This window comes from Sander lucioperca, chromosome 12 (assembly GCF_008315115.2).
Source record: "Sander lucioperca isolate FBNREF2018 chromosome 12, SLUC_FBN_1.2, whole genome shotgun sequence".
Lineage (NCBI taxonomy): Eukaryota > Metazoa > Chordata > Actinopteri > Perciformes > Percidae > Sander > Sander lucioperca.
The window spans coordinates 29,031,978-29,055,656 of NC_050184.1; the positions used below are offsets into that span (position 1 = coordinate 29,031,978).

Sequence of the window (23,679 nt, forward strand, 5' to 3'; positions counted from 1 at the left end):
GGTTAGGGATTTTTTTTCTTCTTCCAAAAAACGTATTTTATTCTTGGTTTGATTATAGTTATGGAAGCAGGTTTAAATAAAGTAGTGAAAATCCATTCCACAGTCATCCTCTTAAAGGTACAAAACGACCGTCAAATCTACGCTTTTATTTTAATGGGTACAGGCAGGAAACTAGTATTGCAAATTACAGTCACCTTCTCGGAAATGACAGTGAGGAAACCAGGCCTGAAGAGGAAGTATACTTATATTCAGGGCCGAGGAGCCTGCAGACCTGCAGGTTTCTAGGTCCTAGCACCGAAATAGGAGTGTTAAAGTTACAACACATATAGTACTCAAGCAGAAAAACTGTATTATAAGTATATTACTCTATTAAATACAAGTTTAAAAACTACTTTTGATTTTTAACATAAATAGGGGCAGTATTGTATGAAAACAATTTCATTATCAATACAGTGGTGCTTATAAGTTTATGAACCCATGCTAAAGTTGACTAAAAAGAGACATCTTTTGGAAATTGATCTTAATGCCTTTATTAAAAAAAATTGGAAAAATCCAACCTTTAAGGACACCAATTTTCTTTGTGAATGAATAATGTATCGTAAATGAATACAGGGGGGCATAAGAATACACACCCCTATGTTAAATTCCCATAGAGGCAGGCAGATTTTTATTTTTAAAGGCCAGTTATTTCATGGATCCAGGATACTATGCATCCTGATAAAGTTCCCTTGGCCTTTGGAATTAAAATAGTTCCACATCATCACATACCCTTCACCATACCTAGAGATTGGCATGGTTTTATTTCAGTTAGCGTAATAGCTGGTGGGGCTTTTAATTCCAAAGGCCAAGGGAACTTTATCAGGATGCATAGTATCCTGGATCCATGAAATAACTGGCCTTTAAAAATAAAAATCTGCCTGCCTCTATGGGAATTTAACATAGGGGTGTGTATACTTATGCCCTCTGTATTTTAAGGAAGAACATTTATGTACACTACATTATTCATTCACAAAGAAAATTGGTGTCCTTAAAGGTTGGATTTTTCCTAATTTTTTTAAATTAAGTTAAGATCAATTTCCAAAAAATGATTTTTTTTATTCCACTTTTTAGTCAACTTTAGCATGGGTTTATAAACTTATGAGCACTACTGTATGCCATACCAAACAATCTCTGTACAATTCAGTAATATTCTCTAATGGTAACCAATCTTAAAACAATTCTCAAATATTACAAGAGAACAAGGTTTAAGCTAAAGTCTCAATAAAGCATGACTGTAGGCTGCTTCAGTTGCCTTTTTAATGGTTAATATTTTATACAAAATATATTTTATTGGAAATAAATGTACTGAGGAGGGTGTTTGTGGGATATTGCCACAATAACCAGGTTAGAAGCTGAACTTGCTCCCACAACTCCCCCCAATAATGATATATTCTGTCCAAAGTTACCAATTTTTAAAACATGAGGCACACTTTGTATTAATGTAAAATTAATAAAACACAAGTCAAATGTCATCTAAGAAAAAAGGCATTTAAAATGATTCTTAAACAGTTTATTAGAAAGATGTAGACAATAAAAAAAAAAATTCAACATTGGTCTCCCCTTACATTTTATTGACAGTGCAAATGTAATTTGGTCATTACACGTCACCATATCGTTCAACAAGCCCTCAGCGAGAGGGGGATCATTCTAGAAGAACAAACGGAAATAACTTGGGGAATAGCAACAAACCACATGATGCTAAGGACCAACCAAGCTTCAAGCCACGGTATCAGTTGCAAAACATTTCACCTTACTTCTGCAGTTTAACATGAGTGTGCATGTTAGGAGGGTATGGAGAGAGGAACTGTAAAGATACTAAATATGTAGAATCCATTCAGATTAACAAAGTAGGTTATAAACTGGGAAGATGCTGCAATGATTTCAGAATATTCCAATTTTATAAACATTAAAACAAGTAAAGGGAAACATGTAGGCTGGAAGGTTAAGCCACAGAAACAAAAGACTGGCTCCCTGGATATCCAATTCACGGGACATGGAAGGCTTTAGAGGAACCCAATCAGTAAATGCATCCAATTTGTATGATGTACATAGCTAGTGTCTTTTTAAATCAAGAGAAACTACACCGGTCGACTTACTGAAAACCACAACATTGGGAATGGGTGGGCCTAATCATTTTAAACCACAATTTATTTGAAAACAAATTGTAAACCTGTTAACACGTATTGCTCAGTTTAGGACAACTAGACAGCTTTTCCAACAAATAATGTGTGCTTACTTGTAATATTTAACAGTAAAACAAGATACCCAAAAAGGTGCAGTACAGCAAATGGAAGTGGAGATAGCTGCTCTGTACAATACCATGCATATCAATCTTCAGTGTACTGATCAGTCGAGAGTTTTGAGCTGAGGCTATGGATTTAAATATGGCTACTGACTCATATGTACAGTTGTTGGTCACTGCCTTCAATTTCAAGATATACATTTGTTATGATTCCTCTTGCCCTATGTTCTTCCATTTTCTTTCCAGAGTCTTACAGTCTTCTATTCCAAATCTGGCATTTCTAAAGAGTAAAGTGGAACAGATATAACATTAAACCTTACATCACAACAAACGTATTATCAAAAATGGAAGGGCTCATTTACGTAAGTAATTGGCTCATAAATACTTACTCTCATCATCGCTATCTGCAGACTCATCCTAAAAAAAAAAGGAGATAAGGTTGAAAAATGTTACACACTACAACTGATTTAATTGTTCACAATAACATGACAGCCTTACCGACACTGATTAACATCTGATCAGTTTTTTTTTATTTATTTATTTTATTTATTGCTGAATAGAAGATTAATGCTTAGAAATAAAAAAGGATTCTTACATCATCTGCACCATCATCTGCACCGTCTAGATCAGGCAGGTCATCCTCCCCTCCCATGTTGTTCATCATCTGTAATATTTAACCAAAATTAAATATTAAGGAGTTCATTATGTATAAGAACTGGCAAACACTAGATTGTAGAGATGCATCAATCTCACTTTTTCTCTCCTATTACGGTATTTATATTATTGGTCAATAGCAAGTACCAATTACACCAAGTACACCACTGGCATTTCCCCTCTTTTTTTCCTAATAATTATTTTAGGGGTATTGTATGCCTTCAACAGAGGGTGACCAGTGAAAATAAGACAGAAAATGAGGGAGTAGAAAGGTGGGGAATGACATGCAACCATGTTTCAGGAACCAGGGACGCTGGCATTTATTTTTTTTACCCTAAAATCTGTACCTAACTTTTATACCAATGGTGAATTATTAAGTTATATTAAAAACTACAAATATCACATTGAATTGAATTAGGACTTCTGCCCACATTCTTTAAAGCATACATTTTGGGCCTTGGCGAAATGCCGTGTGTAGTTTCTTTGGGTGGGCGTGTTTGTGACTTTGACTGATGGTATTAAAAGCTGCGAAAACAATTTAGAAAACCCTTTTAATTCCTAAAATGTACCTCTCAATTATGAATTACTTCCCCCCCCATACATCAATGCATAGTGCTTACATCTGAGAATTGATCGAAGTTGCCCATCTCCTCATCCGAGTCATCCTCCCAGTCTTTCCAGTTGTTGAAGTCGACACTGAGCCAACTCAGCTGTGAACACACAAAACAGTGATTTCTCATTTATGACATTCTAAAGTTGTGCATATATTAACTGTTAACTGTTAGTATTTCAAATAAATGTATGATACAAACTGTCCTTTACATTAAATGACCACGTTTGTGTTTAACTGACCTTAGCCTTCTCTTTTGTTAGCCTCGGCCATGGCTTCCCTGGCTGTGCTTTTCGTAAATAGCACAACACTGAGCGATCTGTGCGTTTATGTTTGGATTCCTGTGTTGAGGTGGAAAGAAAATAAAGAAATATGTAAGGAGTTTTAGTCTGCATTTTGTACAATGCAATTTGCAATACGGTTCGAAAGTAATATTAATCAATGCAACGATTCAGTGTAACTTACATTTTCATCGATGGCTTCAAAAAGGTCTATTTCATTCTCATGTTTGACATTGTCTGTTCCTCCAACACAACTGTGGGGAAAAAATAAATTACACTTATGTTGGGGGAAATAAAATACAACCACGTTACTCACCAAAAATACAGAGCAGAACCAACAATAAATTTAACAAGAAATTCATGTTTAAATACAACTTGAGGGCTTTACGGACAACCAACGAGACAAAACGTACCTGAAACCACACTTTGCTTTATCAAAATTGATTTTAAGGTCTTTGCTGTCTGCTACACAGAACTCTATAAAAACGGCGTCCCTCCTATCGTACCACTTGGCAGTTGCTGGATGCCTGTAAAGAAACGGAGGTCATCAAAACATCAACATGTGTAAACAGTCTAAATAGTTCTGACAAATTGAGTAGCCAGTTGTAATTCACAAAACCCATTCAAAGTACAGCTCTTGGTACCTTCTGAGCTTTGAACAAAATGTTAGGATCCGGTTAAAAACAAAAACAATGCAAATGCCTAACCTGTCCTATTTGTATGGCAGTACAGCTTATCAGACCCACAACTTGCATAAAAAATACATAATACATGTCACCAGTGCTGGTGACAGGTGGGAGTTAGTCTTTATGTATCAGGTTGCCACACAGCATCCAGTTACTGTGTGCTCCTGTATCAAGAACCCTCAAAAGTGAAACATCTGTGCATGCTAAAACATGAAAAGCCAAATTAAGATGTTTTGGGTGGGTTCAGCTCAGGTTTCCCTTCATATGATGAATATTGTTGTATATTGTAATAGTTTTACCTTGTAGCTGCAAACGTTATAAGCATGCTCAATTAATTAATGAAGTCCTGGGTGAGACTAATATCCCAAGTTCACCATCAAATAATTATTGCTCAATTCAAGCTCAGTCTAATTTTACAGGAGTAGTTACAAGAGAATCCATTGTTTTTTACCCCATTGCACAATAAAAAAACGTATTAAATGATGTGTGGTTAACGAGAGACTTCCAGCACAGATACATGTCATTCTGTTTATTGATAAGTTAATATGTATATTCCGTGAACTACATGAGTGGTAGCAATTTCTTCTTCTGCATATTTAACGACACAGTATTTCTCCTGGCATTAAACTGAGCCAAATCCTCTTACACATTAACGTGGACCAATCAAGGCAGTGCGTTATATAGAAAATGTTGATTTAACGTTGCTCACTCCCTTCACAACTTGGCAATTCAATTGCTAACATGCAGATCAACATGCAGATCCTGCGTTCTCTTTATAATGCTGAAATCATGACTTCTAACACAGCCCTGATGCTAATCTAGTGATAGCCTTCTAGACGAAGTCGTTCAATGAACACTATTAGCTTGGCTAGCCATGCTAACAACGCTGTTAGTTAAGCCATGCGGTGCGACTGCTCCATGCTATAACGTTAAACATTAGTAGCAGTTTTTTTTCAGCTAAAGCGGGGACACCGGGTCTGCCACAATAACTGCGATGTAACATTGTGTTATTTACTAGATTCAAGCTAGGTAGCGAGTTGCCGTTAGCTTATAGTCCATTGAGGCAAGGCCAACCTCCCGCCTTTGAAAAAGCATGTTGCGATTGTAAAAAGCAAGGCTAACGTTAGCTAACTAGCAAAGCAGGTTGTGCTATCGCACTTTCCCTCCGTTGTACACTCATGCTACCTTCCACAACTTACATGTCTGGACGTGAAGTGAGCTTCTTTTTCGTAGGTAAAACAGTCTCTTGAAAAGAAAGGTGATGCCTGCAAAAATAAGGGATGCTGTCCACAAACAAGCAATGTAAACGCCTCTAGCCTGTGGACTCTACTCCGGATCTTCTTGCGGATCCCAGGATGAGAATGACAGTACTGACGCAGTTGGAGCGTACGTACCTACTAGACGTTTCTAGAGTTTTCAGCCACAGCTGCGGGTGATGTGGAGGAGGCACCGTATAATCGTGATGTGAAACACATTCATTTATTTGCTATGGTTTCCGTACCACCCAGTATGATCGCCTCAAATGACCTGAATCATGAGAACAATTTACAGATGAAACTGGTAGTATTTCAGGTTAGAAGAAATACACATATTTACGACAAAGCTGTGCACGCAATCTTTGAAAATAACAACAAAAAGGCTTTATAATTTTTTTTTTGTACAATCAATAGTGCATTTACCAGGGCGTGACAAAGAAACAACTAAACATATCTCAAATAATTACACAAAAGAATGGAAAATAGACAAGAAAAGTTCAGATACGCCTTTGTGGATCCCCTGAGGAGAAGTTCGGCACAGCAGCACAAGGACATAATAAAATTCAGAAAGTATAAAATAAATAATACGAGTTATATAAAACTAAAATAAGAATAGAAATAAAATAGAAACTATACTGGAAAACGAAGAATACAAAGGCAAGCAGGACGATGTTGGTCATATATAAGCCACAAATAACGATTATTAGGCTACTTTAATCATTCATCTCCATGTTAATCTGCCGAGTATTTTCTGGATTAATCATTTGGTTAATATAAAATGTAAGAAAAATAGTGAAAAACCAAACTGACATATTCAAATATCGTGTGTACCTATGTGAGATCTGAAATAAGCCTTTACTCAACAAAGTCTTTTAGGTATTTACTCTTTGCGCAAAGAAGGTGCAGTTCATCATGAGAGTCTGAGAGAATGAACAGAGTAGAATCACTTGCTTATTAACCCTCTAACAAGCTGACAGCAAGAGGGAGGGGGTGAATTAGCCTACTAGCCCTTCTGACTATCAGTCCATCTGACCTCCAAATCTGGGACCGAAATGGGAGGTAGAGAAAACCCAGTCTCTGCACTTTAGATAAACAGAATAACTTAAAGTTAGGCTATCAGAGTCCATAAAATCTAAAAAACAAGTCAATAGTAAGATATGTTAAAAGACAAATATGTGATTTTCCATTAGTTTTGTCCAACCAACAGTCACAAAGAGATTAGATTTACCACCAAGTGTGGATTTTGGGATTACAGATTTTAACTGATAGTCAGTGTTACACACTTGTGGGAGTGGAGGTTAAAAAAATGTAGGAGGCTCTCATAAACAGAAGGATACATTTTTTTTAGCTCAATATAGTTGGGACTAAAAGTCAGGGTATCTTTGGCCCTGCTGCATTAATGGTGGAAATTTGACTCAATCTCTCTAACAGAGTGATTTAACATCAGAGGATTGTAAAGCAAAATGGCTGTCCACACTTATCCCTTTCACAATTTGGAGTTAGTGCAGCCGCCCTCTTTCAACAGAATTAACTTTTGATGAGCTTGTTCACACAACGTAGGCTACTTAAAAACATGGGCAATTTATACCCAGTGGTGGAGGAAGTATTCTGATCCTTTACTTAAAGTGCTCATATTATGCTCATTTTCAGGTTCATTGTATTTAGAGGTTATATCAGAATAGGTTTACATGGTTTAATTTTCAAAAACACTATATTTTTGTTGTACTACACATTACTGCAGCTCCTCTTTTCACCCCATGTGTTGAGTTCTCTATTTTAGCTACCAAGTGAGGCATCTCACTTCTGTTCCATCTTTGTTAGGAGTCACACATGCGCAGTAGCTAGGTAAGGACTACTACCCAGTCAGAAGCAGAGTATGAGAGCGTGCCACGCTAGCAGCTAGGCGAGCATTATAACGTGTTACAAAGTGACGCACGTTCGTCACGGAAGTAAAGGCTGGACTACAATAGAGCTGTTTGGAGCAGTTTGTGAACAGTGTTTTCTGTTGGAGATGGTAAGTCCCTTTAGGGTGGACTTTGGGCTTTTTCACTTTGTAAACCTATAACATGCACAAACAAGATATATAACACAATAAAGGAAAGGGAAAAAGCCAAAAAAGCATAATATGAGAACTTTAAAGTGGCTATGTGTAACTTTCAGTTGTGTTGATTATAGCGGCCGCTTTGGACAAAAGTGGTAGTGTTTTTACCATATCTGCTGTCATAAAGATCTTTACGGTGCTTTATTACCCACTGTCGATTACTGAGTTAGTGTTACCAGGAGGTCATTTAGTCACAATGAATGTTTTGCGCAGACAGAAAATCATTCATTTACAATAAGAGAATATGTTACTGAGGCATTGTTGCATTTCAAGTGTTGCATACGGTAACTTAGCCTACTTTGGAAGTATCGTGAGCTAAACCGGGTATCACTGTCACTGTGTTACGAGCTAAAGCATTAAGAGATTGTTGTGGCAACCATGTAATAATAACTTAGATTTATATAGCGCATTTCATGAAACCCACAGATGTTTTACACAAGTACAGGGAGAAAAGGAAAAGAAAATAGTAGGCCAACATAAACACAGACTAAAAAATAAAACATCTGCGCTAAATGGAAGGGGGACGTAATTCAATGTTGCCTACTGACATACAACCACATCGCGCATTGTTAAGTTATTTTATGAATGAAATAGACATATTATAACAGAGGGCCAATTCAAGGACGTTTTTTGAATTATTTCTAATCCCGTAATTGTCTCTATCTGTTGAAAGCCCGACCAAGTGTGACTCGGGTTTCGTCTTTTGTCTTTCACTTTCCCTTTTAGCTTTTAGTTGTTCTTCGTTTAATTTCCTTCTTTTCTGTGATGGTCCTGCCCCAGTATCAGCCATAACTTTAGCAGATAACTTCGAAAATAAAATTAAAATACAATTAGGCCTATATAAAGAAATATGCTACCCTTCCCCTGGCTGGATACAAAAACTTTTCCTTTGTTACGCCAAAATCTGTGACCTGTCAGAATGTGTTACTGTAGCGCCGTCTACCTGCCGTAAATCATTTTGTGACTTCACAGGAAAAATCGGACCCGGGCAGAGGCATAAATAAAAACTATATATAATTAAAGCTGCAAGCAGCGATGGACGGGCCCTCGCGCCTCTGCGTGTGTCGGGGTTACTGGCGGACGCCGCTCCTTGCGACCGTGCATTCTCGCGGCACTCAGACACTGCAAATCGTCACCAATGAAAAGGGAACTCCCTGCTGAGTTCAATGATACCTCACACAAGACTGTATGTCATACAGTTCATGAGCTGTGAAAGGGGGCGTGGCCAAATCATAGGGGGCGGGGCAAACCTTTACCAATAAAAAAAGGAAGTCTCTGCTGAGTTCAATGATACCTCACACAAGAGTCTACATCAAACGGGTCATTAGTTATAAAAGGGGGCGTGGCTAAAGCATAGGGGGCGGGCCAAACCATCACCAATGAAGACGGAACTCTCTGCTGAGTTCAATGACACCTCACTCAAGACTCTACCTTAAATGGGTCACCAGTTATGAAAGGGGGCGTGGCTAAAGCTTGGGGGCGGGTCAAACCATCACCAATTAAAAAGGAACTCTGCTGAGTTCAATGACACTGTCGGTACACGATCCGTTCTGCCTGCACGATCCGTTCTGCACATGCGCAAAATGTTCGCGCATGCGCGGTTGTACGAGGATTTACGACACTGCACGATCTGTTCCACGCTTCCGGTCGACAGCCAAGCTAACGTTAGTTTAGCTAACAGCTAATTCGGCTAACTGCTAGCTGATTGTAGCGGTCTGCCGTTAGCCTCCACAGGCAAGCTAACGTTAGTTTAGCTAACAGCTAATTCGGCTAACTGCTAGCTGAGACAGCATGTAATAACTTTAAAAGACCCTCAAAATAAAACTTGAAAATAAACGTTGACATATATAATAAACACCTAACATATATAACAGCTGTTACGTCAGTTCTACTTTACTTGTGCTCATTTAAAATACAATCACTCAATACTTGTCTTTATTGTTATTACTGTGAAGTCTTAATTTAGCTGTAGCCTGCTTTTCCCATTACGTTTGAGTTAACGTTATTTTAGACTGAATCTAGCTGTCAGCTAGCGGTTAGCCGAATTAGCTGTTAGCTAAACTAACGTTAGCTTCCCGGTGGAGGCTAGCCATAGGCCATAGATCGTGCAGGTCGTATCCTCGGTAAAACAGTATTATCTTGCGCATGTGCAGAACGGATCGTGCAGGCAGAACGGATCGTGTACCGACAGACACCTCACACAAGACTCTACCTTAAACGGTTATGTTATGAAAGGGGGCGTGGCCTTAGTAAGTGGGCGTGGTTAAAGTATAGGGGGCGGCTCAGTATCACATGTAGACCACACATTCTAAGTTTCATGTAAATCAAGTTTGAAGTCCATATGAAATCTCTAGGAGGAGTTTGTTAAAGTATAGCACCTTGACTTTTAGGCCTACTTCCTATTGCCACTAGGGGGCGCTATGACTTTAAGTTAATATTGGCCTTTATTTGTCCTCAGAGTTGGACTCTTATGAATCCTGAAAAGTTTCAAGCCAACTGGACAATGTACACTCGAGTTACACCCACTTCCTGTTTTGATGGCGAAACGCACAAAATGGCTGCCCGAAAGATTTTTCTTTTAACAACTTTTCATCTTTAACGTCTTCAGAATCAGAATCAGAATCAGAAATACTTTAATAATCCCAGGGGGAAATTATTTTTGTTACCACTCCAGGTATACAAATAACATATACAAACAATATATTATCCAGACTTTTAACATATATAATAAAAACAAATATACAGTAATAATAAATAAAATATGAAATGTACAGTGTTATGTGCAAATAGTGCAATAAAAAGAGAAAATGAATGTCTATGTTGAGATGATTATAGTGCAATAAAAAAGAGAAGTGAATTGTCTATGTTTGAGATGAGATGATTACAGAGAAGGGGTGTGTGACTCTCTGAGGGAGGTGTTGTAGAGTTTAATGACCACAGGCAGGAACGACTTCCTGTGGCGCTCTGTGGTGCATCTGGGTGAGAGGAGTCTTCTGCTGAAGGTGCTCCTCTGCTGGGCCAGTGTGTCGTAGAGAGGGTGTGAGACATTATCCAAGATGGACTGAAGCCTGGACAGCATCCTCCTCTCAGCCACGGTCATCAATGTGTCCAGCTCCTCCCCCACGACATCACCAGCCCTCCTGATCAGTTTGTTCAGTCTGTTGGTGTCAGCGACCTTCATCCCACTGCCCCAGCATGTGAAGGCGAAGAAGATAGCACTGGCCACGACAGACTGATAGAACATCCTCAGCATCGTCCGGCAGATGTTAAAGGACCTCAGCCTCCTCAGGAAAAAGAGTCGACTTTGGCCCTTTTTGTAGACAGCCTCGGCGTGTCTAGTCCAGTCCAGTTTATTGTTTAAGTACACCCCCAGGTACTTGTACTCCTCAACAGTGTCCCTTTAGAGAACGTTCCCGTAACATTGCACCCTTTAGATAACGTTCCCGTAACGTTCCCCTACCGTTGAATGTTCCCGTAACGTTCCCCTACTGTTGCACCCTTTAGAGAACGTTCCAGTAACATTGCACCATTTAAAGAACATTCCCATAACATTGCATCCTTTAGATAACGCTCCCGTAACGTTGCATCCTTTAGATAACGTTCCCGTAACGTTCCCCTACGTTGAACGTTCCCCTAACGTTCCCCTACGTTGAACGTTCCCCTACTGTTGCACCCTTTAGATAACGTTCCCGTAACATTGCACCCTTTAGAGAGCGTTCCCGTAACGTTGCATCCTTTAGAGAACGTTCCTGTAATGTTCCTCTACTGTTGCACCCTTTAGATAACGTTTCCATAACGTTGCACCCTTTAGAGAACGTTCCCGTAACGTTGCACCCTTTAGATAACGTTCCTGTAACATTGCACCCTTTAGATAACGTTCCCGTAACGTTCCCCTACGTTGAACGTTCCTGTAACGTTCACCTACTGTTGCACCCTTTAGAGAACGTTCCCGTAACATTGCATCCTTTAGATAATGTTCCCGTAACGTTGCATCCTTTAGATAACGTTCCCGTAACGTTGCACCCTTTAGAGAATGTTCTCCTAACGTTCCCCTACGTTGAACGTTCCCCTACTGTTGCACCCTTTAGATAACGTTCCCGTAACGTTGCACCCTTTAGATAGAGAACGTTCCCGTAACATTCCCCTACTGTTGCACCCTTTAGATAACGTTCCCGTAACGTTGCACCCTTTAGATAATGTTCCTGCAACGTTGCACCCTTTAGAGAACGTTCTCGTAACGTAGCACCCTCTAGATAACGTTCCCGTAACGTAGCACCCTCGATAACGTTCCCCTACTGTTGCACCCTTTAGATAACGTTTCCGTAACGTTGCACCCTTTAGAGAACGTTCCCGTAACGTTCCCATACCGTTGAACGTTCCCGTAACGTTGCACCCTTTAGAGAACTGTCCCGTAATGTTCCCCCATTTGCGCAGCACTTAGACACCGCAAATCACCAATGAAAAGGGAACTCCCTGCTGAGTTCAATGATACCTCACACAAGACTCTATGTCATACAGTTCATTAGCTGTGAAAGGGGGCATGGCTAACATATAGGGGTCGGGTCAAACCTTTACCAATAAAAAAGGAAGTCTCTGCTGAGTTCATTGATACCTCACATAAGACTCTACCTTAAACGGGTCACCAGTTATGAAAGGGGGCGTGGCTAAGTACAGAGGGGCGGGCCAAACCATCACCAATGAAGAAGGAACTCTGCTGAGTTCAGTGACACCTCACACAAGACTCTACATTAAACGGTTGAAATGTAATGAAAGGGGGCGTGGCCTGAGTAAGTGGGCGTGGTTATATTATAGGGGCCGGCTCAGTATCACATGTAGACCACACATTCTAAGTTTATCAGACGATGTTTGTCATATAAGGCTTATTTCCTGTTGCCAGCGGGGGGCGCTATGACCAAAAGTCAATATTGGGCTGTATAGGTCCTCAGGCCTGGACTCTTGTTGATTCTGTGAAATTTCAAGCAGATATGACAATGTACACTATAGTTACAGCCACTTTCTCGTTCATCGCCAAACACTCAAAATGGCCGCCACGCCACGCCACGGCCACACCGTTTGACGAAAAGTTTTTCTTTTAACAACTTTTCATCTTTAATGTCTTAAGGTGGCATGGACCGAATTTGAAGTTGATCGGATGAAATCTCTAGGAGGAGTTCGTTAAAGTACGACATGTGGAAATGGCCAAAATCACACTAATTTCGAACTTTGAAATCAAAATGGTGGACTTCCTGTTGGGTTTAGGGTATGGCTCCAATGACGTTTTTTGTACGTCTTGATATGCTACATATGTGTACCAAGTTTTGTGAGTCTACGTTAAACGCACTGCAGGGGCTCAATTTTTTTTTAACTTTGTATGGGGCGCTAGCGAGCCATTTTTGTGCGCCTATTCCCAAAACCCTTAAAATACGTAAATTTTCACCAGACTTTGGTGAGTTTTTGAATATGTTAAGCCCCTCAAAAAGGCAATTAATTTGCAGAAAATAATAATTCCTTCAGTTTCAATAGGGCCTTCGCCGCTGTCGGCGCGCGGGCCCTAAATAGCATAGAGCAGTTAGTCTCATTTGCGGTTACAGGTCATTTATGATCATCAGTTGAAAATTACTCAGTTTCAGAAACATTTAAAAGTTACATATAGTAACTTTAAGTAATAGTACTAGAACCACACTGAAAATTCTCCACTACAAGTAAAAGTCCTGCATTGAAAATAAGTATAAGCAGGAAAAGAAACTTAAAAGTATGGAATTTAAAAGTACTTAATGCAGAAAAATAAATCTGTTTCAGCTGTACATGTATCAACTGTTGAGTATTTTAATCTACCTCAAAACATATTTTACAAATTCTTCATGTTTTGTGTGCAAAAAAAAAAATTTGTAAAGTAACTAAAGCTGTCAAACATAGTGGAGTTTAAAGTACAATATTTCCCTGGAGATGTAGTGGAGTCTAAGTATAAAGTGGCGTGGAAATAAAATACTTCCTCATAAAACATTTGCAAAGCCTATTTTTAAAGCAGTTTAAACCCAGCATGTTTTACATCCATGTTTATCAGCTTGCAGTCTTCTTCCCTGCGTTTACTGGCACATTGCTGCATATCTTGGGGTGTTACAGCCACCTGTTGATGAGTGGAATAGTGCAGCACCCTTGGTAGGACTATGAGTCACCCGCTTGATGGTGTTTTAAGCCCCCAACGTCGACTTCAAGGCACCTAACCCTAAAGGCCTTTTTACAGTTGCCGTTCCCGACCTGTCGCGTGCCAGTGTGACATCAAAATGACGTAGATCTCGCTGGCGCGCCAGGATTTAAAGTGCGCGACCAGCGGAAACAGGAAGCAAGATTTTTTTCAAGGTTGACGGGAAGACAACACAAGGGTTAAGATGAGTTCTTCTATGAATGAAAGGCTTGATCCGACGAAGCAGGTCATCGAATCGTTGTGCAGACATTCTTAAGTATTCAAAGTGCTTCTCTTCGCTATTGTTTACCTTTTTCATCTTCTAGTCCGTAGAAATAGCAAAGTCGGTAGCCTTTCCTCAGTTGCGCCACCTCTGTTCAGGAGAAGACTGCAACTAGTGTGGCGACCACCACGCACGAGTATAAATAGTTACGGCGCTCCCATGACGTCACACTGGCGCCCGACCTGTCGCGCTTCCTGTTTCCGCTTTGTTGTGCGTTACTGAAAAAAATAGAGTGGTGCGCGACCTCTGGTACGCACTTAAAATCCTGCCGCGCCAGTGAGATCTATGTAATTTTGACGTCACATTGGCGCGCGACAGGTCGGGAACGGCAACTGTAAAGAGGGCTTAACCATTGCCTAATCCTAGTGCCTTCCAGGCAGCGCTGCATGGCAGACGATGTTGTGGGCTTAAAACATCAAACACAGTCACCTGCGTGCATTTGTGTCCTTGTGTGCACGAAATAAACAAAACGGGAACTCACTCATAGATAGCAAATAAGTATAATTTTGAGGTATTCATACTTGAGTATTTTCATATAAAGCTACTTTATACATGACTGCACTACATTTTAGAGGCAAATGTTGTACTTGCTACTCCACTACATTTATTCAACAACTGTAGTTTCTATTACTTTTCAGATTAGGTTGAAGAAAAAATAATTTGACAAACCTTTGACTTGGGACCTCTAAAAAAAATATAGCAGCTCAAACTAAGACCTCTCCTGAAACTTTAGTTTAATATAAATACTTAGACTGAATCCAGGTCAATCTTTCCAAAATTATACACAAAAAGATCCAAAAAAAAAAAAAATTAAAAACTTGTGTAGCAGTCCTCTTTCTTCTTTCATACTCTTAACCATCTCAAGGCCTTTCAGATTTATTCATTTATTTAAAAGGGAAAATTGAGATGTGACCTGCAGTCCGTTACAGCTACACCTGTTTTTTTCCAAAAACTGATCAACTTTGGATGAAGACATGTCTATTCACTGACAAGTGTGTTCATGGTCAAGTTTAGCTCAAGGCAATGAAAATCATATCGATTAAGGTGTTAACAGGGTATCATGGTGAATCAGTGTTTAGCACCATCACAGGCTTAAATCTCAGCATTAGTTTGAATCTTGGGACTTTGTATGAGCTGGTGTTCTGTCCAACAAAAGGCTGGGATGGTGACCCCCTATAAAAAAGGAAATATGGAAGGTTCTCAATATTTCTAGTAATTTAAGGCTCCTGAAGGGACACCTGCCCTACCCCCCTGCCCCATTTCCCAATGAAGTGCAAAAACAGAATTAATTTTATCAAGCCACAACTTTATTTCCATCTTGGGTATAAATTGTATAAACGAGCTTAAATCAGCAACCTTTCTTCAACCCTTTATTGCCAGGGTCCCATTACATTGTCAACTCCTGAAAAAGGAACAAAAAAAGGTTTGTTAAGATATTTTTTAAGAGCTTTTTCCTACAATTTAAAGAATTTCTCTCTTCTCAGGACAGAAATGTTGGCTTCAGTAAATTCAGAAGAACGAAAGTCACTGTATTATTCATCACTGAAGAGTTTTACATACACATGTATCTACAGAGATCTGAGCAAACCATTTAAAATGGCCCATTGAACAGACTCCAAACCATTTTACTACCATTTATAGTTTTCAGTTTTTGAAATCTTACCATAATAGCATTGACAATGTCGTTGTTGTTGTTTTTCAGGGCGCGTACAGCCTTCGCCCGCGACACGTTGGCTTGTGACATGACGAGTTCGATGTCCTTGACCTCAACTCCGGTCTCATCCACCTATTTAAAAAAAAAAAAAGTAGTGAATTTTTATATCTCACACGTTAAAACAAACTGCATATTTGTAAGTGTCCATCTTCACTTGATTAAAACTGCATCTTACCTCTTCTTCTTCGCTCTCCTCCTGTACTGTTGGCGTCTGTGTGTTTTCCTGGATGTTTGATACAGCTTCTCCCTGTACCTTGAATTTTTCTGCGGCAGCCAGCTGGGCTTGCTGGGAAAGATCTTCGATCTAGGAAACAAGTAAAATAAGATATTAATACATTATTGGGCAGAACATTTTCAATTGAGAGTATTTTGTACCATTTTGATGATTCACATGTTATCATTACTTGGATCTTTTAATCAGTAGCCTGCTGCCTTAAGGCCCAGAAACACCGAGCCGATAATCGGCCGTCGGACAGTCTGGCGAGGTCAGTGACTCGAGTCCGTCCAAGGGGCCTTAGTCCTTCATTTTGTCCGATTTGACATGTATAATCGGCGGGGCGGGCACTGCCGGCAGTCGGACTCAAATGACCCATCTGATTGATAGAGTGCTAACCCGGAAACGGGGAGTGGAATGAGCGTGACTAGAGTCTCTCAAAATCTGACAAATCTTTTAAACTTTGTTGATCTGAAATGAAGACAGATTCAGCAACTGCATGGCCTATTTCTCGCTTAAAATGTTTTCACAAACACGTTCCGGTGACGTGACGTGTTTGTCCAATCAGCTGCCGGTTTTCATTTTTGGGCGACAATACAGATTAGCGCCGCCTGCTGTTTTGGAGACGTATTACAACTCGTCGCTTTGGTGTGTTCCAAGGCATTTTTTGACCAATTTGGGGAGACTGATCAGCCCAACTGTCTTTTCTGCCGACTTTTGGCTGTCGGCTCTGTGTGTCTGGGCCTTTATAACAAGTTAAGACTAGACAGGACAGTAAGACAAGTGTAATTACTATAGTTGATGACTAGTATAGTTGTTGGCTACATACCTTAGCTTCACCGAAGACGATGTATGTGTCTGATGCAGGGCTCTTGTAGACGTCTGGTTTGGTAATGACAAATAAGATGTTCTTTGACTTGCGAATGGTGACCCTGGTGACCCCCGTTACCTGCCTGAGACCAAGCTTCGACATCGCCTGCAACAAATACAAGTCATTTTACAAATGTGGCCAATTTTGACCTTCAAAAGGAAGCAAATTACCTCTACCATAACACTGTAAGAGCATTACCTTTCGTGCTTTTTTTTCACTGCGGCTCTGTTTGGCTTTGCTAACAGGTTCCTCGTCTATTTCGGCAGCTGCCGCAAGCTGTAAGACACCGATAATTCATCCATATGTTATATCAACAATAAATGTAGGCTGAGGAATTAGGAGACTTTTAGGTTTTCGTCATTGTGCAAACACTCTTCTCAGGACAGAAAGGCTGGCTTCAGTAGGCTCAGAAGAACGAAAGTCACTGTATAAATCATCACTGAAGAGTAAAGGACAAACCTCCCTTCAAAAGGGTTTAGGTTCAAGTGTTTGTTTCGGTTCAAGTTGACGGTATTCAAGACCAGACTGAACTCTCACCTGAGCTTGCTGTGTCTGTGTCTGTGCAGAGTCCTGTTCCTCCAGATCAGGGACTGAGTCATCACTGTCTGACTCTGTACCGGATCCTACAGAACCAGAAATCAAGTTAGTCACAACATGCAAGCTATTACATACATGTATGCTTGCTAAGTCATTATGAAAATATGCTGCATCAATCCTGGGGAATAAAAATAGGCATGTTAATAGAGATTCCAAATAGAGTAGGTTTGTTGTGACCCGAGAAGAACATACACCCACCGAACACGTCGAAAACTTGAAGTAAATGTAAAACTGCGATAACCATTAACTTGATGTTGCAAAAGGGTCAGAGCTATTGAACTTCAAATCTTAACTGATGTGTACTCTAAAGTATGTTGACAACAATACCCTCCTATCCAATGCCACACTGACCAGACCCCCACTAGACATCTTCACTGACTAAAAAAAAAAAATCCTATCATTGCACACATGAAACTGCACAACAATGCTGACCATATGCAACAAAACTGAAAGCGGTTTCCAAAATTAGGAGCATCCATGTTAAATTAATGTATATAAATTAATGTATACCTCACAACCATGGCTTTTTAAGAGAACAACATATCTAAGCCTCTGAGCAGTTCCCAGTTGCAACGCAGCGAGAGTTGAAAAAACAGACTGCACAAAAGAAAGAAAGAAAATACCCTTGTCGTTCTTGATCACAGGCTCCACCTTGACTGGGGCTTTAGCAGGTGTGGGGACAGGTTTCGGTGTTGAGACGGATTCAGAAGGGGTTTTACCGATTACCTCAACCTCAGGTTTAACAGGGGCAGGTTTTGCAACTGCCTCAGCAAATGTGAGTTTAAAGGGAGGTGGGGCTGGTGCCGCCTTAACCAATTCAGCCTCAATGGCTGGCTTAGCACCCAACACAGGGGCTGGCTTGGTAACCTCAGCGGCAGCTGGTTTAGGTTCTGCTACTGGCTTAGGAGCCTCCACAGGAGCAGGTTTTGCCACAGCAGCTGACTTAGCAGCCTCCACATGAGGTTTGGCCTCAGCAGCTGGCTTAGCAGCCTCCACATGAGCAGGTTTTGCCACAGCAGCTGGCTTAGCAGCCTCCACATGAGGTTTGGCCTCAGCAGCTGGCTTAGCAGCCTCCACATGAGGTTTGGCCACAGCAGCTGGCTTAGCAGCCTCCACATGAGCAGGTTTTGCCACAGCAGCTGTCTCAGGAGAAGGTTTGCTTTGGGGGGCCTTCTTAACAGCCTCTTTTTTGGCTGGGGCTGTTTTAGGAGCTTCAATGTGAGCTGGTTTAGCAGCCTCAAAAGCTGCAGTTGAGGCTTCAGCAACAACTTTAGCACTTTCAACAGGAGCAGATTTAACCATCGCTGCTGCGACAACCTTAACAGGCTCAATATCCATCTTGGGCTTGGATGTTACCTTCACCTCTACAGTGGGTACAGGTTCTGGCATTTTAATTGGCTTCTCAGGTGGGATAAGTGGAGGGAGATCATCATCAGCAGCTGCAATAACAGGAGCAGCTTTTGATTGAGCGGTCTTAACTTCAACTGATGCGGGAGGACTAGAGGTAAGAGCATCGGAAAATGAAACGGGAGCTGCCAAAGCAGGCATTGAGGTAACTTTAAAAGCAGCTGGGGCTGCAACAGGAGTTGAAGCAGCTGCTGGGGGTTTGTTTGGCTCAACTGGGGCAGATTTAGCTTCAACTACAGTTTGCTTAGGGCTAGCCTCTACATGGTTTTCATTTGCTGGTGTGACCTTGCACTCCAAAGGAGCAGGAGCAGTCACAAACACCTCTCCTGTCTTAGCTTTTCCTTGTTTGCCAGCCTTGACAACTTTCGGGGTGAAGCGGTTTGCCTGACTAGCAAGGCCAGGTGAGGTAGCTAAGGGAGATGGCACGGGTGAAAGGGGGGTAGTGGAAGAAGTAGATTTTGGTGAGGTGGGAGAAGAGGAAGAGGCAGACATGGAGGAACGTTTTCTTCTGCCAGGAACAGCCTTTGGGGCCGAGGAACCCTGCACATTCTTGGCATCTTTGCCTTTGGGCTTTGCAGGGCCAGAAGCTGCCTGAGGTTTCTGGGTGGAAGCTGGGGCAGGAGGTGTAGCTGAATAGAAAAATCACTTTTAAATCTTTTGACAGGAGAAAGGGGAATCTTACTCATGCGGATTAAATTATGACCAAACCAAGACTCAATCTCCTTGCTTAGGGTTAGGAAAAAGACACACCTGCCTAGCTTTAGTTTGATGCAAAACACTCAAAATGCAGACCATACTACTTACTTCCACACAGAAAACCACATTCTAAATTTAGTGAGAATGCACTTAGGACAAAAGGGAAAATCATATTTGCAATACACATCACGAAATATCGCCCTTGCACATTAGCTAGTGCATAAATGCACCAGCTATCTGGTGCTTCAAGGTAGAACTGACCTGACACCTGGCCGAGAAAAATAAACTTCCTATGCAATTAAACACAAGTACAATTAGGCATTTCCTCTGAAATATGTCTAAATCAATCATCAAACAAACATCCACTCGTTACCACCTGCGAATACATATGCCCAACCCAGTTAAAAAGGTGCATTCAAATGATCGCGACAAAGTGGGGAGAGGGGAGCGCCTGCTTTTCAGGATAAACCAACCTGACAGGTGGCGAGTTGAAAGAGGTGGGCCTCCACATTTGGAGGACTCCTTTGACTGAATGGCTTTGGAGAGAAGTCTAACAGCTTTCTTGTCAAGTTCTTCATTTTGAGTACCCACGGCGACATTATCACCAGGCAATACTTCGTCCTGAGCTGCGACCAGGCAAAGATTCTTTAAGTTTTCTACCTCAGTCTTTGGGGCATTAGCGGCCTTCACATCTTCACAGTTTGCAACGACGTCTTCGTGAGCAGATGGTTTCGGATCATCGGGAATTTCTTCTAGCACTGCACTGGGCTTGCCTCCAGAGGCCTCCGCTTCAACAGAAATCTGCTCAACCTCTTGGCTGTCTGATTCCTCAGCAGCAACAGACTCCTGACTCTGTACCTTCACAGACGAAGCGGCTTCTTCATGAGTGGGTGGTCCTTCTGAGGAAACGATGGGAGTCTCACCAGAAGGCATTGACTCTAGAGGAACTGGCGTGTCAGCTGAAGCACCGGCTGGGTCAGCAGTTGCCTCTTGCTGCGAGACAGGTGTTGCCGCCAACCCAGTCTCTTTAGTTTGCATGGTCATTTGACCAGCAGCTACACCATTTGCTTGATCACCAGCAGTCTGAATGCTAGCTTCTTCAGGGGAGACTATCTCTTGAGCCGGAACAGAGGTTTCTGGAGGATTCTCCAGTGGGATTGCCTTGCTCATAGGAATGGCCATCTCAGGAACAGCCATCTCAGTAGGAGCAGAAGAATTCAATACTCCTACAGCTGATTAAGGAAGATTAAGCAACAAGAGTAACAGGGGGAAGGGCAATCACAGTAGTTGTTTGGCGAGCAATTCTACTTCAACGCAAATTTTAAGAGCTTCATGACTACACCGTGAAGTGGAAAAGAAAACGTGCTCCACACGTGAACAGAAAATACGAGTGCGAGAAGTTTAATGTCGCTTGGCTTGCGTTTTACCAAAGTAAAAGAAGGGAAAGTGTTTGGTGCATTACGTAAAAGAAAAAATTAAACCCCATGTCCCAAACTTCATGCAGCGTCCGTATGTGAAATAAACACTAGAGGATCTATGCACAACTATGTATGAAAATATGATATAAATCTATCGACTAACTAAAACCTTGAATTAGACAGTACAGTATGTGTACATTATTGTACTGCTTTGTGGCGAAATCTATGGATTCACATTGCAATCCATTTCAAAAGACCTTTTTTTCAAAATGAGAGCATTTGTCAGCATCAATAGAGTAGTGTGAGAAAATGCCAACACAAACTCAATCCCTATGAGATAATAACCCAACACTTGCCCTTATTTTGAGTAGTGTCGGTACAGACTCATCTGCGGTTGATGCTGCATCAGTATTTGCCCCTACCTTTGTCACAAGGAAACCCATTCATTGAAATGAGACATCTTTCCTTCTCAAATGTCATCTAAACTGCTCGGTTGCCATGGATTTTTAAGGATAATATGATGTTAAGTCCAAAATAAGTGCAAACAAGTTCCACTGCTGCAACTAATCTGTTTGTATAAAAGTCCCTGCCCCAACCCTGAGCAAGCACATCACTCACATACAGACCCATTTCTGGAGAAAAACACTGGTTTACATAGACTGGTGAAAAGTGACACAAAAGTATAAAAACCTGTGTAGTACACAATTGGAGAATTATGCCGAATAATAGTTATGAGCCACTGTTTAATACAAATTAAATGTTTATGCAACACCCGCCCTGACATAAATTTTTGGTCTTCAGAGAAATCCATTTTCACTTTATTAACCAGATATTGTCTAATTTTTGGTCAAAAGAGCCCCATGTACAACATGCTAACTGATCAAAAGATGTATATTATCATTAAACTATATTTACATACCAGTATAACCAAACTTGAGAAAAGGACTTACAAGCATTATTACCCTAAAAACATAGCTTGCGTTTAAATTAAAATCGCTAAAAAGGTAATAATTATCCTACAATAAGATGTTACCGTCAGGCTAAAATAAACATGCAACACAAAATGATCTGTGCCAGACAACAAATCTACACAAAGTGGGTTTTCAAGGCATTTAGTGTGCACAGGGAAAACCACTCAACACCATGCATTGTGGGCTAAATCCAGTTGTCAGTGCAAGTCATCGCACATACCATTGTGAGTTTGTGTAAATAAAAAGAGGGGGGTCCTGGATTACTCTTTTCAAATCAAGGCACGCAACATCACCACTGCAGATCCCGCAGTGGGTAAACTATGGTTACAAATGTCCCAACACAAGGCTGGGGACAGTCAAAACAACCATCACCTGTTACAATAACTCAATGTCCAGGCAGCTGAGACAACTCCCTGAGCCAAATAATTGTCCAATCATCAATATTGTCCCTTACTTAAATTACCTTAGATAGATAGATAGATAATGTATTCATCCGAAGGAAATTTGCTTAACAATTCACCCATTCTTTGAGTTCCAGCAAGGAAAATAGGAAACTATTTCTACATTCCTTGAGTTCCAGGACCCCGTTGTTTAATATGCATTATTGCATGCACATTTATGGTAAGGTAAAATATACGAACCGGTCTCCACTTGAGGCTGCTGCATCTCCTGCTCTGTGACTGGGACAGTTTCTGTAGCTTCACCAGGCATGGTTGCTGCTGAGGAAAAGGCAGTTTATTAGCTTAAGCCAAGTCTTAAAAACTAACGTTACTAGCTAGTAGTGTAAAACAAATTTAGGCAAGACGTGTGACACTTAATGGATCACTGACGTTAGCAGGGACTAGTTAGCCGATTCAGACACTGACTTGTTATAGCTAACGTAAGTTGAACAGGTGACGGAGCCCATGCTTTAGCCCAGTCTTTGACGTTACTCTCTTGTGAAGCAACATTTAACTGCTTCTGACAGCCTCAACAGAGGAAAGCTAACGACAAGAGTCACACCATCGCTTTTTACTCAAATTTAAAGTTGTCACACAGATCAACCGAACACCACTTGTCAGCTCAGTGCGGCCCTGACAGGCTACTAGTAAACTGGAAGTCATGTTCCCCCATTTTGAGCAGGTAATCGGTGGTACAACGGCACATATATCACTGAAGAGAGGGACAAAAGAGAACCAATATCTGTACCAGCTTGATGACACTACTTTACTTTAAGGCATGAAACGTTTAATACAGACGGTAGTAAGTGAAAAACGGCTGGATGATGTTAGATTTTCAACGGAGACACTCACCGACTCAGGACGTTATATCCAAGATGGCTGTGAGAGAGAAATTCTGACCTCAGTTTCACGGTAATATCCTGTTTAGAGCGGTCTTCTACTTCCGGGTTGTTTAAAGGCACAATGAGTGATATCAGGTGATATGCTTATATATATATGTCAATGGTGATATGCA

General features: G+C 40.9%; 2 protein-coding genes and 2 non-coding genes across 13 annotated transcripts; all 4 read right to left on the reverse strand.

Moving 5' to 3' along the window:
• Positions 1 to 1,534: 1,534 nt before the first annotated feature.
• ptges3b (prostaglandin E synthase 3b (cytosolic)) lies at positions 1,535 to 5,981 on the reverse strand. The gene is made up of 8 exons (XM_031316790.2): positions 5,712 to 5,981; positions 4,240 to 4,353; positions 4,011 to 4,080; positions 3,788 to 3,886; positions 3,556 to 3,645; positions 2,877 to 2,945; positions 2,671 to 2,698; positions 1,535 to 2,561 (listed from the first exon to the last, which is right to left on the reverse strand). Coding segments are annotated over exons 1-8 (492 nt in total). The 5' UTR covers positions 5,714 to 5,981; the 3' UTR covers positions 1,535 to 2,541.
• A 9,640-nt stretch (positions 5,982 to 15,621) lies between these two features.
• On the reverse strand, positions 15,622 to 23,638 carry naca (nascent polypeptide associated complex subunit alpha). 10 transcript variants are annotated; one of them, XM_031316773.2, is made up of 10 exons: positions 23,517 to 23,632; positions 22,866 to 22,940; positions 18,843 to 19,768; positions 18,356 to 18,641; positions 17,673 to 17,758; positions 17,334 to 17,411; positions 17,094 to 17,240; positions 16,226 to 16,354; positions 16,000 to 16,122; positions 15,622 to 15,738 (listed from the first exon to the last, which is right to left on the reverse strand). In XM_031316773.2, the coding sequence occupies exons 2-10, from the start codon at positions 22,933 to 22,935 to the stop codon at positions 15,724 to 15,726; spliced, it is 1,860 nt and encodes a 619-aa protein (XP_031172633.1). In that variant the 5' UTR covers positions 22,936 to 22,940; positions 23,517 to 23,632; the 3' UTR covers positions 15,622 to 15,723. The 10 variants fall into 10 exon arrangements, with proteins under 10 accessions (XP_031172633.1, XP_031172630.1, XP_035863687.1 ...); XM_031316770.2 differs by having other exon boundaries at positions 18,356 to 18,722; XM_036007794.1 differs by having other exon boundaries at positions 18,356 to 18,803.
• LOC116062268 lies at positions 15,812 to 15,885 on the reverse strand. The gene has a single exon (XR_004107913.1). It is a non-coding gene; the product is annotated as a small nucleolar RNA SNORD59 (small nucleolar RNA).
• On the reverse strand, positions 17,508 to 17,581 carry LOC116062270. The gene has a single exon (XR_004107915.1). It is a non-coding gene; the product is annotated as a small nucleolar RNA SNORD59 (small nucleolar RNA).
• Positions 23,639 to 23,679: the final 41 nt, after the last annotated feature.